Source organism: Semicossyphus pulcher, unplaced genomic scaffold (assembly GCF_022749685.1).
Source record: "Semicossyphus pulcher isolate SPU_LCO1_2020_fin unplaced genomic scaffold, fSemPul1.0.p SCAF_23, whole genome shotgun sequence".
NCBI lineage: Eukaryota > Metazoa > Chordata > Actinopteri > Labriformes > Labridae > Semicossyphus > Semicossyphus pulcher.
Window position 1 is genome coordinate 6,168,898 of NW_027211697.1, and position 15,831 is coordinate 6,184,728.

At 40.8% G+C, this 15,831-nt stretch overlaps 2 protein-coding genes across 2 annotated transcripts; both read left to right on the top strand.

Moving 5' to 3' along the window:
* The first annotated feature begins 656 nt into the window (after positions 1-656).
* LOC138603211 (amine oxidase [copper-containing] 3-like) lies at positions 657-5,157 on the top strand. The gene is made up of 5 exons (XM_069674913.1): positions 657-2,226; positions 2,392-2,510; positions 4,324-4,490; positions 4,611-4,743; positions 4,861-5,157. The coding sequence occupies exons 1-5, from the start codon at positions 657-659 to the stop codon at positions 5,155-5,157; spliced, it is 2,286 nt and encodes a 761-aa protein (XP_069531014.1).
* A 1,251-nt stretch (positions 5,158-6,408) lies between these two features.
* On the top strand, positions 6,409-11,700 carry LOC138602806 (amine oxidase [copper-containing] 3-like). The gene is made up of 5 exons (XM_069674381.1): positions 6,409-7,854; positions 8,035-8,153; positions 10,609-10,775; positions 10,930-11,062; positions 11,164-11,700. Exons 1-5 carry the CDS (start codon positions 6,501-6,503, stop codon positions 11,425-11,427), a joined length of 2,037 nt encoding a protein of 678 aa, XP_069530482.1. The 5' UTR covers positions 6,409-6,500; the 3' UTR covers positions 11,428-11,700.
* The last annotated feature ends 4,131 nt before the right edge of the window (positions 11,701-15,831 follow it).

Sequence of the window (15,831 nt, forward strand, 5' to 3'; positions counted from 1 at the left end):
AATTCATTTTCATACTTTTTGAACAGGTTATATAAATTGGCCAATAATATCATTACTAGACGGGCTACTAATACCTTGTCTTTTCTCCTTATACAGACTAGATACTAGAGGTAAGAGTGCTGTATTTTGGGTGGGAAAAAAGTGACTTTACTTGGGACTTGACTTGCCTTAACTAAGGACTGGACTTGACTTGTCTTGACATAACCTGTGATTTGACTTGACTTGACTTGCCCAAGAAAAAATGACTCAAAACTTGCTTGAGACTTGGACCAAATGACTTGAGACTTACTTGGGACTTGAGCACAGATGACTTGGTCACAACACTGAGGTTAAAACTTTAAGGTGGCTCTTAGAAAAGGTGAGGTGTTCAAAGTAACAATTAAAGGTATTTACAATATTTTGTGTCTACGTATATATAAAATGTTGCTTCATAAAATGTTTGACCTGATGACGGCAGTAGAAGTCGAGTAATTATTTACTGGGGTTATCATCTGGGCACATTGCACAATGTATACATTAACTTTTTATATGAGATTTTATAGGGTTGCTGTTGCTCTTATCAAAGGAACACCTCTCAGGTTGTAAAAGCAGTCCTTAAAATGCACAGGCTCCTTTCCATTTCTTCTTTTTAACTGTGACTGTACATCTGCTGAAATATGAGTAAAACTATTTTCACCATTCTCAAATGCCTTCTGGTTCTTGCAGCTGTTGCTTTGCTGATAAGTACCTGTGTTTTGATATGGCTCAACACCCAACGCACTCCACAGTGCCCTGCTAAACGGGTAAACTCAGACCAACCTGCGGTGCACAATGAGCGCAGCATCGTCTTTGCTGACCTCTCAGTGGAAGAGTTTCTACAGGTGCGTGACTACATGTCCAAGATCCCAGGGATGAACATCACATTTGATCCAGCTTCACCTCTTTCAGCTGACTACCTGTATATGATCGACCTGTCACTGCCAAAAAAACAGGATGTTTTGCACTATCTGGACACCAACGGGGCAAAACCAGCAAGAGAGGCAACTGCAGTGGTTTTTCATGGCAGCAAGAACATCATAAAGGAATATGTAGTTGGCCCTCTACCCAACCCATCCTACCACCGAGATGTCACTTTTGAAAGATACAAAATGGAGATCCCTTTAACGGCGCGTCCAGTTACTTCCAGGGAATACATACTTATAGATGTATTTTTGATGCGTGTACTTGAATCAGTAAGTACACTGCTGAAGGAAAGCTTTGGTTTAAATCCATCATCGTACGATGCTTACTACGACGGCATGCCCAGAGGAGTCAAGTCAGGGGACAGACAGACCTGGATTTCGCTTTTTCGAGATGAAGAGGGCTACTACATCCATCCAGTGGGCTTTGAAATCTTACTAGACCATCAAAGCACCAATATTTCCTTCTGGCATGTGATGAAAGTGCTTTATAATGGTCAGTACTTTGACAGTTTAAACGAACTGAAGCAGGGATACGAATCAGGGACTGTGACGAAAGTAATTTACAAACCTGTGCCAAATTACGCGTCACTCAAACCCAGGAAGAAACCCACAGGCGTTGGACCCCAGCAGTTTTATGCACAAGGCAAGCGATTCAGTGTAAAGAACAACAACATTGTATACCTTGACTGGAGCTTTGCCTTTGGTCTGAGCCCACTTAGAGGCATGAGAATTTTTGATGTGCGTTTTAGAGGCGAGAGGATCATCTATGAGCTAAGCGTTCAAGAGGCCATGTCAGTCTATGCGTCTTTCACCCCAAATCTCATGCTCACAAAGTTCCTTGACGGCAGCTTGAGCATTGGTGCGTGTGCCTATGAGTTGGTCAGGGGGGTCGACTGCCCCTATTCAGCCACCTTTATAGACACTTTCCATTTCAAAGACACTGGTGCTCCACGCCAACTCAGAAACTCAATTTGTGTCTTTGAGCATGACATGGGCCAACCTCTACGGAGGCACTTCTCTGAGATTGTCTACAACAGTTATGGAGGACTATCCAACAGCGCCTTAGTGTTCAGGACAATCACTGCTATAGGAAACTATGACTACGTGTGGGATTTCATTTTCTACCAGAGTGGCTCAGTGGAGGCAAAAGTGCACGCTACCGGATACATCGCATCATCCTACAAATTTAATAATAGTTTTCAATTTGGTCACCAAGTGGCCGAGAACGTCACTGGAAATATCCACACCCATTTCCTTAACTTCAAGGTGGATCTGGATGTTGTAGGTGAGTGTAGTAAAAATCTTGAAGACCTTGAGAAAATCTAAATTTTATTTTCAAAATTGTGTACACGTATAATTGACATTAAAAACAGCCTTTTGAATTAAAAAAACACTTTAATAAATTGAAGAAGCTAAAGTGGAAATAACATGCAGTATGTCCCTTCCACAGGCGTAAAGAATGTATTCCAGACCAAAGACATGGAGTTTGTGAATGTCTCGCTGCCCTGGTTGCCTGAAAGACATGCCATGATCCCTCAGTTGGTGGAGACTCAGCTTCAAACAGAGCAGGTGGAATTTCCCTTCAGTATTAAGCATTGTAACAAGGACAATAAACCATATCTGTTTTTTTTGGTGACACACAAACTGTAGGACCCAATGTGTCCTAACAGAGGTTAAAGTTAAACTTAGAAATAATACTGATGACAGTATACCAAATGCATAAGGTAGATAAAAATGCTGTATGTCAGTGATTCAGTTGGCACATTTTAATTTGAAGGATATCAGAATCATTTAAATGTAATGTTAATCACATCATCACCTAGATAAATTAAGAAACTACGGAGCCCCGGAGTGGTCATTGAATGAGATAATAAATAAAATGAGTGAATTTACTATCTTGTGCGCATGAAATGCTATTATCAGTGCACAAGGCATGAATGAAAATGCTATTTCATGAGTTAGTGAATCGTTGCCTTGTTTTATGTTGTTTTTTTTTCAATGACCACTCTGGGGCTCCGTAAGAAACAGGTCCACTGCTTTGGAAAAAGATGGGACATTAGAGCCCACAACTTCCAGCTTGTAGTCAGGGGCTTATTGTAATTCAGGTAATATGCCATTATAGTATAAAAAAGGGTAGGGGGTATCTGATTGGCTGAGAGGTGAGAGGGCGATCAAATCAACACTGCTATAAAAAGTTATATTAAGAAATAAAAGTGTTTCTGGGTGTAATGCTATTATGAGCAGACTTTTAGTCTAATTAATAGAATACAATTAAAATCTCCATAATTGTATAATCATGAGTAAAGGTATCTTATTTCTTAAACAACATATTTCTGATTTCACATCATAGTTTGTATGCGTGCTGCAATGGACCAAATGATGTTTACTGGGAGAAATGGGCTGCAAATTCATAAACACTTACAGTAATCCTGAACAACTACAATAACAGAGATGTGCTGCAGATACAAAAATTGCTTCCAAAGCAAATGTACTTATATCAAACACGCTACAAATACATTCATCAATACATTCTCACTTTGGTGAAACTTAATATTATTTTGTGGAGAAATCTTTTTTTTGATGGACAGCTTTGCTATAGAAACCACCACTATTAGATGTCTGAATAGCTTTGAATGCCTGCTCTATGAGCTCTGAGCAGAGCATCAGGACAGTGTTGTTATTTAAGACTCTAACAGCACAGGAGCTTGGGATGGCAAGGAGGAGTCAGTGATGGTTTTTATCCAAAATCCAGTTTCCCTTAGCGCCCCCTACAGGCCTTGACCAATTCTGTTGGGATGACTCGATATGCATCGTTTTTCTGTTGCATTTGTTTTCTATGTTTGTGTGTTTCTCTGTTTGCATTGTTTATGATTTGCAGCTTGTTTGCTCTTAAATGTAGTTTTTTTTAGCTTCTGCAGCACATTTTTTTTCATTTGCTGTATTTTTCCATCTTTTTTGGACTGTGTTTTTTAATTTAAAACATTTCTGAATTCGCAGCCCATTTCTGTCATTTCTGTGGAGAGACTTGTCAAGTTTCCACACAATGCTTTTTTCTGAGATTTTTTTCAGGGCAGTTGTTTTGGTAGGTCAAGGCTCCTTTATGGGGTCCCTGTTATCTTTGAGAAAAACAACATAGTCATAAACCTCTCACAGGGCATAAGTACATTATGCTAAAAATAACTATAACATCAGGTGACAGGGGTTATTTCTTCTGGTGCATTCTCTCTCTCTCTCTTTCTCTCTGAGTATACAGTGTTTTTTGTGCCTGTGTGTAAATTAAAGCCCCGTTTCTAATGTAAATATGATCTTTGATAAGCCCTACCCCAAAATCTGTACACATAAAAGGACATTTCTGGAATAGATAGTGTTTGGCTTCTTGCAGGCAGCCGCGCTGCGTAACGACGCCAAGACTCCACGCTACCTCCACATCGCAAGCAACCAGACCAACCGGTGGGGTCACCAGCGCTCCTACAGGCTGCAGGTGTTCAGCTTCACAGGGGACCACCTTCCAGAGAGCCAGGCAGAGGAGAAGGCCATGTCCTGGGCGAGGTGAGAAGCAATGTGTCTCAGACCTGCTATGGCTTTTGTGTCTACATGTCTAAAAAAGGGTCTCTTCATCATCCAATCCCTTCCTCTCCCGGGAGTCTCATTTAACTTTACTTCCATCAGGTATAAGGTTGCGATAACTAAGCACAAGGACCTGGAACAGAGCAGCGGCAGCCTGTACAATCAGCATGACATTTGGAATCCAGCAGTCGACTTCAGCAAGTACATCAAAGATAATGAACCCATTGAAAATGAGGTGTGTGTGCATGTCAACACTTGGAAACCTCCCTAAAACATAGAAATGGAATGAAACTTAACACATAATGTATTATCACCAGTCCTTTCCCATCCTTACTTTAAACGTTTTTTTCAGGACCTGGTTGCCTGGGTGACCACTGGATTCCTCCACATCCCCCACGCCGAGGACATCCCCAACACTGTAACAGTGGGGAATGGGGGTGGGGTTCTGCTGCGGCCACATAACTACTTTGATGAGGACCCATCCATCCACTCTGCTGATGGGGTCTACATCAGCCCAGGCACTGAAGAAAGCTGTGACAACAACAGGGTGGCCTGCCTTGCTCAAGAGATCTGCAGCCCTGTGCTGGAACCTTTCACCTACCATGGCTTCAGTTATGACCTTCAGGGAATCAGAAGAAGGAAGACTTAAAAAGTGATTGTGTTTTTGGATTCTTTCTGTTTCTTTGATTCTGACTCTGATTTTACAAAATTCAACAATATCATGACTATAATTATACATATAATTAGAAGTCTCCTATATTGTGTTTCTGTGTGACTGTGTGAACGGTCTGTCAGTCGTTCCTTCACAACCTGACTCTAACAAAGGGTGTGCAATTTTAATGGCGTTACTTTTTGTTGTTTTTATAAGAAATTCTCCTCAAATACCCACAGTGATCAATAAATGAAATGCTCTGCAAAATCTACAAAAGTTGTGTTTAGAGTCGTTATTATCATTCTATCATTTAATTCGGACTGAGCTACCTAATGTTAGCTGCTCGCTCAGCCTGTAGTGGTGCTGCCAGTGCGCCCACAACTTCTCACTGCTCACTGACAGTTATGTTGAACAGGAATTGTTGGAGAAAGCTTCACTGAACAAATAAGCCTAAATTCAGTCTCATAAACTAGCTAAGATAGCTGTTGACTTTTATAGCAGGAAAAAAACAGCACATTGCAGTTGTAAATCTATTGACTATGTCCTGCAGGTAACATAAAAACATAACTTACTCACCCACAGCACTTACACCCCCACCCCTTTGTAAACATGTGCTTAGTTAAGTTATGACCTCATTAATATTATCTTATTACTTACATGCTCTGTTATTAATTGATCTAAATGATCGCATATATCAGTCATTTTCATTCGAAACATTTCATCACAGAGAGACATATTCAGTTTCTATAAAAATAATATGATTTGAAGTCATTTATGTTCTGTCTCAACAGATTATTTTTAATGTTTATTCACAACTACTTTAATGTGCTCAACTTGCCCCCCTTCAGTTCTCTTTTACACACGCACGCACACACACACACACGCACACACACACACACACACACACACACACACACACACACACACACACGTTTCTTTCCTGCACCCAGCAGCTTTCCGCCCTCTTCCTCTTTCTGTTTCCCTCTGCCTGTAAATCTTTGCTCTTATCAAACCAACCACACCTCTGTTGTAAAAGCTTTGAATTCCGTGGCCTCGCCCCTTTACACAGTCTCTCTAACATTTCGTCTCCATGACCATACCTGCTGCATGCATGCCGAGAAATGGTCTCTAAAACTAGTGGAACGGCCCTAAAGTGGCTTCTGGTTCTTGCAGCTGTTGCTTTGCTGATAAGTACCTGTGTTTTGATATGGCTCAACACCAAACGCACTCCACAGTGCCCTGCTCGGGGGATAAACCCAGACCAACCTGCGGTGCACAATGAGCGCAGCATCGTCTTCGCTGACCTCTCGTCGGAAGAGTTTCTACAGGTGCGTGACTACATGTCCAAGATCCCAGGGATGAACATCAAATTTGATCCAGCTTCACCTCTTTCAGCTGACTACCTGTATATGATCGACCTGTCACTGCCAAAAAAACAGGATGTTTTGCAATATCTGGACACCAACGGGGCAAAACCAGCAAGAGAGGCAACTGCAGTGGTTTTTCATGGCAGCAAGAACATCATAAAGGAATATGTAGTTGGCCCTCTACCCAACCCATCCTACCACCATGATGTCACTGTCGAGAGATATAAAAGAGAGATCCCTTTAACTGCACGTCCAACTACTTCCAGGGAATACATACTTATGGACATATTTTTGAACCGTGGACTTACACCATTAAGAACACTAATGAAGGAAAGCTTTGGTTTCCCACTATCATCATACGATATTTACTATGAGGCCATGCCCAAAGGAGTCGAGTCAGGAGACAGACAGACCTGGATTGGTCTCTGTCGAAATGAGGAGGGCTTCGACATCCATCCAGTGGGCTTTGAAATCTTAGTCAACCACAAAAGCACCAATTTTTCCTCCTGGCATGTGATGAAAATTCTTTATAATGGTCAGTACTTTGACAGTGTAAACGAACTGAAGCAGGGATATGAAGCAGGGACTGTGAGGAAAATCATTTACAAACCTGTGCCAAATTACGCATCACTCAAACCCAGGAAGAAACCGACAGGCGTTGGACCCCAGCAGTTTTATGCACAAGGCAAGCGATTCAGTGTAAAGAACAACAACATTGTATACCTTGACTGGAGCTTTGCCTTTGGTCTGAGCCCACTTAGAGGCATGAGAGTTTTTGATGTGCGTTTAAGAGGCGAGAGGATCATCTATGAGCTAAGCGTTCAAGAGGCCATGTCAGTCTATGCGTCTTTTACCCCAACTCTCATGTTCACCAAGTTCCTTGATGGCAGCCTTGGCATTGGTGTGTGTGCCTATGAGTTAGTCAGGGGGGTCGACTGCCCCTATTCAGCCACCTTTATAGACACTTTCCATTTCAAGGACACTGGTACTCCACGCCGGCTCAGAAACTCAATTTGTGTCTTTGAGCATGACATGGGCCAACCTCTACGGAGGCACTTCTCTGAGATTGTCTACAACAGTTATGGAGGACTATCCAACAGCGCCTTAGTGTTCAGGACAATCACTGCTATAGGAAACTATGACTACGTGTGGGATTTCATTTTCTACCAGAGTGGCTCAGTGGAGGCAAAAGTGCACGCCACCGGATACATCGCGTCGTCCTACAAATTTAATAATAGTTTTCAATTTGGTCACCAAGTGGCCGAGAACATCACTGGAAATATCCACACCCATTTCCTTAACTTCAAGGTGGATCTTGATGTGTTAGGTGAGTGTAGTAAGAATCTTGAAGACCTTGAGAGTATCATAATGTTTTGAAAAAATTGTATTTATCAAATTGATATTCATATATATTATATAGCTGACATTAAAAAGATAAATGGTTAAAAAGGCACAATATATTGCAGAAGCTAAAATGAAAATAACTTGCAGTATGCGCCTTCTACAGGAGTAAAGAATGTATTCCAGACCAAAGACATGGAGTTTGTGAATGTCTCGCTGCCCTGGATGCCTGAAAGACATGCCATGATCCCTCAGTTGGTGGAGGCTCAGCTTAAAACAGAGCAGGTTCAGTGTTCCTCTAGTATTTAGCATTGTAACAATAACATTGAATTATTAGCTGCATGTAGCTACAAGCAAAGGTATAGAACTGGATCCATTCTATTGAAATAGTCTATTGTTGTATTTTTTTCAAAAACCACAGTAAGAGTTGAATCTTAAGCTTTCACTTACAATATTGGCAACACACAAACAACAGGACGCAAACTGTCCAGCACCAACTGAAGTTAAATATCGGGAAAGAAAACAGTTGACAGCATACCAAATATATGAAGTAGGTACAATTGCAGTATGACAGTGTTGCAAATACATATTGATTAACCGTTAAAAAATAAAAGTAAACTTTTACAAACTGGGGCAAATACTATGCTACATATTTCTCTGAGGTGCAGGAAGAATCTCCAATGTTGTTAACTTATGAATTCTCCTGTTAGGACGGGTAGAAAGAGGATGAAACACCACATCTGACTGGTTGTTTTGTGGGATTGTCCGACATTGAAAATGTTAAATGGAGTGTACTTATATAGTGCTTTTCTAGTCTTTGCGACCACTCAAAGCTGCTTTCACATGTCACATTCACCAATTCACACGCAACAAACACTGATGGCAGAGGCTGCTACCAAAAGTGCCCAACTGTCAATCAGTAATCACATTCATACCTACAATTTGGGGTTCAGTGTCTTGCCCAAGGACACTTCGACATGTAGCCTGAGGGAGCTGGGGATCGAATACTTGGTTGATTTTTGTCATTTGCTAAATGGGTTAAATCTTGCCATTCTGTCATTGAACTGCTCTGAGTTAAAAAGCTTTTTAATTTAAGGTAAATAGTTTAATATCAGGTTCACTTCAACTAGAGCCACGCCCTGGGAAATGTGAAACATCTACACATCTGTTTTGTTCGGAGTAAATTAGTGAGTTTAAACAGGAATCCACTAGGAATCCTCTTTGTATAGTTGAATATACATTTTCATTTTAGTATACTTTATTGGGAAACTCCTGGTGATCATCATCCAACACATGATCCCCAGCTTGTTTGTCAGTTTAACAAAAAATGGCCAATGTTGTTGGCTGAAAAGCTTTCTAGAACCCCCCCCAAGTGAATGGCAAGCAAGACTACCAGAAGTCAAGAGGCAGAAAATACCAGAGCAGAGAACTCTGACCCTCAATTTCAACCTTTCAACCTTTATCTCTATCTTTTAAAGAGACTGAATCTTATATAACAAAGACTCTTTTATTTTGCCAGTCATACACCTCTCTGCCTATTTGAAGAGCAGTCAAAGGTAAATGCTGCAAGGGATTAAATGAATTCCACAGGCAAGTTTCTCAAGCAAGAGTAAACAGGTCCCTTTTTGTTAGCTTTAGTTTTTGAATCCAAAGGTCCGCCAACTTAAGTTCATGTGGGCACTGACTCCTCACAGCTTGCAAGCTGGGGAATATAGATATATTTTCGGCCTTTGGCACCTGACTGCCAAACTTTTAGACGATCTATTGGAATAACCCTTATTACAATTTCGATAGTGGAATGCAGAAACTTTATGAAACTACATTGCAAAGTGCTTCACAAAAAAATCAGACAGTTAAAAAAGGGAGCAAATAAAAACAACATGGATAAAAGACTAAAGAATTCAGTTATGCCCTCCTGTAAAATAATGTTTTAAAAGAGGACTTAAATGGAGCTATGGATGTGGTTCCACAGTCTGGGGGCTCTAACTGCAAAGGCCTGGTAACCTTTATATACGATCAGGGATACAACCAGTAGAGCTGCATCCTTTGATGTTAGAGAACACCTAAGCATATATGCAATCAAAAGATCTTTTATATAGTTTGGAACAAGAACATTAAAAGCTTTAAATTCAATCAATATAATTTTTAAATTAATATGATTAAAAAAAACAGGCAGCCAGTGTAGGCTGGGAGGCACAGGGGTTATGTGTTGGTTTTTCTGGGTACCTATTCAAATTTGAGCAGCAGCATTCTGAACCAGTTAGATACTGGTAAAAAGAGCATTACAGTAGTCTTAGCAGGAAAAAATAAAATCATGAAAAACATATTAGTCGGAGACCTAAATGATCTTATTTTGAAATTTTGTTTAAGAGCCAGATTTTTGGCTTTCAATTTGATGTTATTGTTCAATGAATCAAGCTTGCTGTTGAGGTTTCTGGATGGGGAATATAGAAGTTATGAAAGACACCAAGGTTCTGAATGATCCGGCTGAAAGGAAGCATGTAGATTAAAAACAATAGAGGGCTGAGAATAGATCCTTGAGGAACACCACAGTTAAATCAACAGCAGATGAACTGGAAATTGACAACTGAAAAGGTTTTGTTGTATGAATAGAGGAGTTGAAGGGCAGTTTCTTTGAGAACAACCCAATGTTTCAAGACGTAGTAGTAAGATGGTATGATCAATAGTGCCAAAAGCAGAACACAATAGAACTTTAGCTTCTGGGTTTGACTTCTTGCAGGAGGCTGCACTGCGTCATAACACCAAGACTCCGCGCTACCTCCACATCGCAAGCAACAAGACCAACCGGTGGGGTCACCAGCGCTCCTACAGGCTGCAAGTGTTCAGCAACACTGGGGATCACCTTCCAGAGAGCCAGGCAGAGGAGAAGGCCATTTCCTGGGCGAGGTGAGAAGCAGCTTTTAAATGTATCTCAGACCAGAATCATCATCACTTTTTGAACTTTCTGTGCTATGGCTCTTGCTCTATGTCTTAAAAAGGGTCTCATCATCATAAAATCCCTTCCTCTCCCGGGAGTCTCATTTAACTTTACTTCCACCAGGTATAAGGTTGCCATAACTAAGCACAAGGACCTGGAAGAGAGCAGCGGCAGTCTGTACAATCAAAATGACATTTGGAATCCAGCTGTTGACTTTAGCAAGTACATCGAAGATAATGAACCCATTGAAAATGAGGTGTGTTTACGTAAGAAAACCTCCCTAAAACATAGAAATGGAATGAAACTTAACATGTAATGTACTTTCCCCATTTCTCCTTATTTATTCATTTTTTCCAGGACCTGGTTGCCTGGGTGACCACTGGTTTCCTTCACATCCCCCACTCCGAGGACATCCCCAACACAGTGACAGTGGGCAATGGGGGTGGGGTTCTGCTGCGTCCACATAACTACTTTGATGAGGACCCATCCATCCACTCTGCTGATGGGGTCTACATCAGCCCAGGCACTGAAGAAAGCTGTGACAACAACAGGGTGGCCTGCCTTGCTCAAGAGACCTGCAGCCCTGTGCTGGAACCTTTCACCTACCATGGCTTCAGTTAAGACCTTCAGGGAATCAGAAGAATGAAGACTTAAAAAGTGATTGTGTTTTTGGATTCTTTCTGTTTCTTTGATTTTGACTCTGATTTTACAAAATTCAACAATATCATGACTATAATTATACATATAAATAGAAGTCTCCTATATTGTGTTTCTGTGTGACTGTGTGAACGGTCTGTCAGTCGTTCCTTCACAACCTGACTCTAACAAAGGGTGTGCAATTTTAATGGCGTTACTTTTTGTTGTTTTTATAAGAAATTCTCCTCAAATACCCACAGTGATCAATAAATGAAATGCTCTGCAAAATCTACAAAAGTTGTGTTTAGAGTCGTTATTATCATTCTATCATTTAATTCGGACTGAGCTACCTAATGTTAGCTGCTCGCTCAGCCTGTAGTGGTGCTGCCAGTGCGCCCACAACTTCTGACAGTTATGTTGAACAGGAATTGTTGGAGAAAGCTTCACTGAACAAATAAGCCTAAATTCAGTCTCATAAACTAGCTAAGATAGCTGTTGACTTTTATAGCAGAAAAAAACAGCACATTGCAGTTGTAAATCTATTGACTATGTCCTGCAGGTAACATAAAAACATAACTTACTCACCCACAGCACTTACACCCCCACCCCTTTGTAAACATGTGCTTAGTTAAGTTATGACCTCATTAATATTATCTTATTACTTACATGCTCTGTTATTAATTGATCTAAATGATCGCATATATCAGTCATTTTAATTCGAAACATTTCATCACAGAGAGACTTATTCAGTTTCTATAAAAATAATATGATTTGAAGTCATTTATGTTCTGTCTCAACAGATTATTTTTAATGTTTATTCACAACTACTTTAATGTGCTCAACTTGCCCCCCTTCAGTTCTCTTTTACACACGCACGCACACACACACACACACACACACACACACACACACACACACACACACTTACTGTTACAGCTTTTATTAGGGAAGCACTCCCAGGAATAACAACACTTGCCAAAAAGAAAGCCTCAGATGAACTCTAACTTGTTTTTGTCACACAAACAGAGACTGTAGCCTTACTTAAACGAGGACTCTTCTCTTTTACTAATGGCAGCATGTCTGTTACGTTTTGTTTTTGTTTGTTTTGGCCTGATACATCAATCTAGCTTATAGCCTCAAAGACATTTCAGTGTTTGCAGGGCTAATGGGAAACACAAACATTGCAACATTTTATATAAATCAAAATAACTAAATCAAGGTTTGAGGGAGGACAATTACGCTTGAGTTGGAACAATGATTAGGCTTTGCGTCGATTTTACATAGAAGACAATCACCCCTCAGTTCTTTAGCCATTATGCACATCACTGTAATTTTTATACTTTATACACTTTATGTCCATCCATCCTTCAATATATTATGCTTGCCTTTTGCCTTGTTTGCATTATTTTTTGATCAACCACAATGGTCCACACTGAAATTTGTCAACAACGACTGGATAAATTACCATACAATTTTGTACAGACCTTCATGATCTCAAATACTTAATCCCCTGACTTTTCCACTGGTGCCACCTTGAGGCCAACATTGGTGGTCCAGACTGAAATTTTCTGACAACGATTGGATCTATTGCTCTGACATTTTACAGACTTTTCATTTAGCTAGTCTAGCAGGTCAAACTTTAACTTGCAGTATTCCCACAAATACTTTTACATGTACCTGATGGATTAGCACAAAAAAAATTTTAGTCATTCATTGTATTCGTGACTGTTTGGATCAAATGATTATTTCTGAAAAAGAAACCCTTAGTCAGTTCCTTTACTTACCAGATACCCAGGGACTTATAACATGAGACTTTTTTTTATTTTTATTTATCTGAATGTAAAACTTGGAGGATTTTTTCAGTTAATAATAATAATAATAATACATTTTATTTGAAGGTGCCTTTCTCGGCACTCAAGGACACCGTACATAGATATATATATATATATATACACAAAATACACATTAAAAGAGAGAGAAAAAACAAACAAAAAAACAAACAAAAAACACTAAAAGTGACAAAGCAATTAGCGTCATGTGGAATAGGCAGATTTAAACAGATGTGTTTTGAGTTGTGATTTAAAATCGGGGAATGAATCGATTTTTCTGAGTTGGGGTGGTAATGAATGCTCTGCTCCCCATCGTGGTGAGACGGGCGGAGGGGACAGACAGGTGTAAGGAGGAAGAGGATCTGAGGGAGCGGGAGGGAGTGGGAACATGGAGGAGGTCAGACAGATGTGGGGGGGCGAGGTTGTGGATGGCCTTGAATGTTAACAGGAGGACTTTGAATTGAATACGGAACTGAACCGGGAGCCAGTGGAGCTGTTGGAGGGCAGGACTGATGTGGTGGATGGAGGGGGTTCGAGTAATGATACGGGCAGCTGAATTCTGGACCAGTTGAAGTTTATGGATGGATTTGTGAGGGAGGCCGAAGAGGAGGGAGTTACAGTAATCCAGACGGGAAGTGACGAGACTGTGGACAAGGATGGCGGCAGTGTGGGGGGTGAGGGAGGGGCGGAGACGATTGATGTTTCGTAGGTGGAAGTAGGCAGACCGGGTAATGTTATTGATGTGGGATTGAAAGGATAGTGTGCTGTCAAGGATGACTCCCAGACTCTTAACCTGGGTGGAGGGTGAAATGGAGGAGTTATCAATAGTGAGGGAGAAGCTGTTGGTTTTGGATAGAATGGATTTGGTGTGACCTCGGTTCTCCTCACTGGCATTTGGGATCTGGTAAAGAGTATGTAACAGTCTTGTCTCCAGTCTCCAGTCTGGGTTTAATGAAAGCTTGAGTTCAATTGGGGCCTTTTAAATAGCAAGAAAATCTGACTTTAAATTAGCCACCAGCATAATAATGATTACTGCTATTACTAACCAATGCTCCCAGGTCGTTATGTATAAAGTGAACAAGATAGGACGTGGTATTGAGTCCTGAGGCACCCCTTTTGAAACATCAAGGAAACCAGATTGATGGCCATCCTCCATACTCCGAGTTCTGTCAGTAAGATAGCTGATATAGTCACTGAGCATCACAGTCCTCTGTTTGCCTTTACTTTCCTTATACAGGACCTCTGCTGCTTCCACAATCACAACCTAGGTTATCAGCCCCCCTTGGAGTGGGACAAGTTATTTCTCCCTCTTTCCCTGCACCCTGTTTCTAACTTATAGTGACTTATCACCATCTAAAGAACATTGTGTTCGCAGAATGCAGGCTTGTGGACCTAAATGCTCTAAGACTTGTATGGGAGGCAGAGCCTTCATTAATCAGGCCCCACTCTGGTGGAATAATGTACTACTTTGGGTTCAGGAATCAAATAATCTCCCTACTTAAGCTTTTCTTTTTGATAAAGCTAATAGTTAGGGCTGAGTAAAGTTCCTTACTTTCTTTATTAATATAATAAATAAGATAAGAGCACATATAACTCCTCCAGCAACATCTAACGATATCCCCGGCCCTCACTTGGATTTATTGAATAGCTTTTATCTCTACAGGACCTCCGGGACACTGTGTCACATATGGGCATGTCATCATTTCCACTTGACCCTCTCCCCACCAAACTTTTGAAGGAGATAATGGACACCATCGCACTCCGTCTACTCAATATTGTAAACAGTTCTCCTTCCTCTGGATCTGTGCCTGACCTCTTTAAGATAGTATGCATTCAGCCACTTTTGAAAAGGCCCACACTGGACCCAACTGACATGTAAAACTTTCGGCCAATTTCTAAGCTGTCACTCATCTCAAAAATATTAGAGAGAACAGTTCTGATCCAACTTTTAGAGGCACAAAGGAACAACAACATATTTGAAAAATTCCAGAGTGGCTTTTGAAAACTGCACAGTACGGAAACAGCTCTCAAAAATGACACAAATGACTTATTGCTGGCTGCAGACTCTGGTCACTGCTCTGTCCTAGTGGACCTAGTGTCCTAGTGAAGGAATGGGCACGAATCATAGGAGTCGCACTGGAATGGTTCTCCTCTTTCCTAGAAAACAGGAAATGTTTTGTCTCAATTCAGGATTTTAAATCACCAACAGCTACTACCATCACCTGTGGACTGCCCCAAGGATCTATTCTCTGACCAATTTTATTCTCACTGTACATTACCCCTTGGACATATCATTCGGCAACACAACATCTTGTTCCACTGCTACGCTGATGATACACAGTTATACCTCTCATTTAAACCACATGAACTGAACAATTTAATCACACTGATTTCCTGTTTATCCAATGTCAAGGAAAGGATGGCAGCCAACTTCCTACAATTCAACAGCAATAAAACAGAGGTGTTGATCTTTTGTCCAGAGCATCACACACTTCAGATACAGTCTTCCCTTGGGTCACTGGCCGTCATTGTTAAGGCTGTGGCAAAGAGTCTTGGGGTA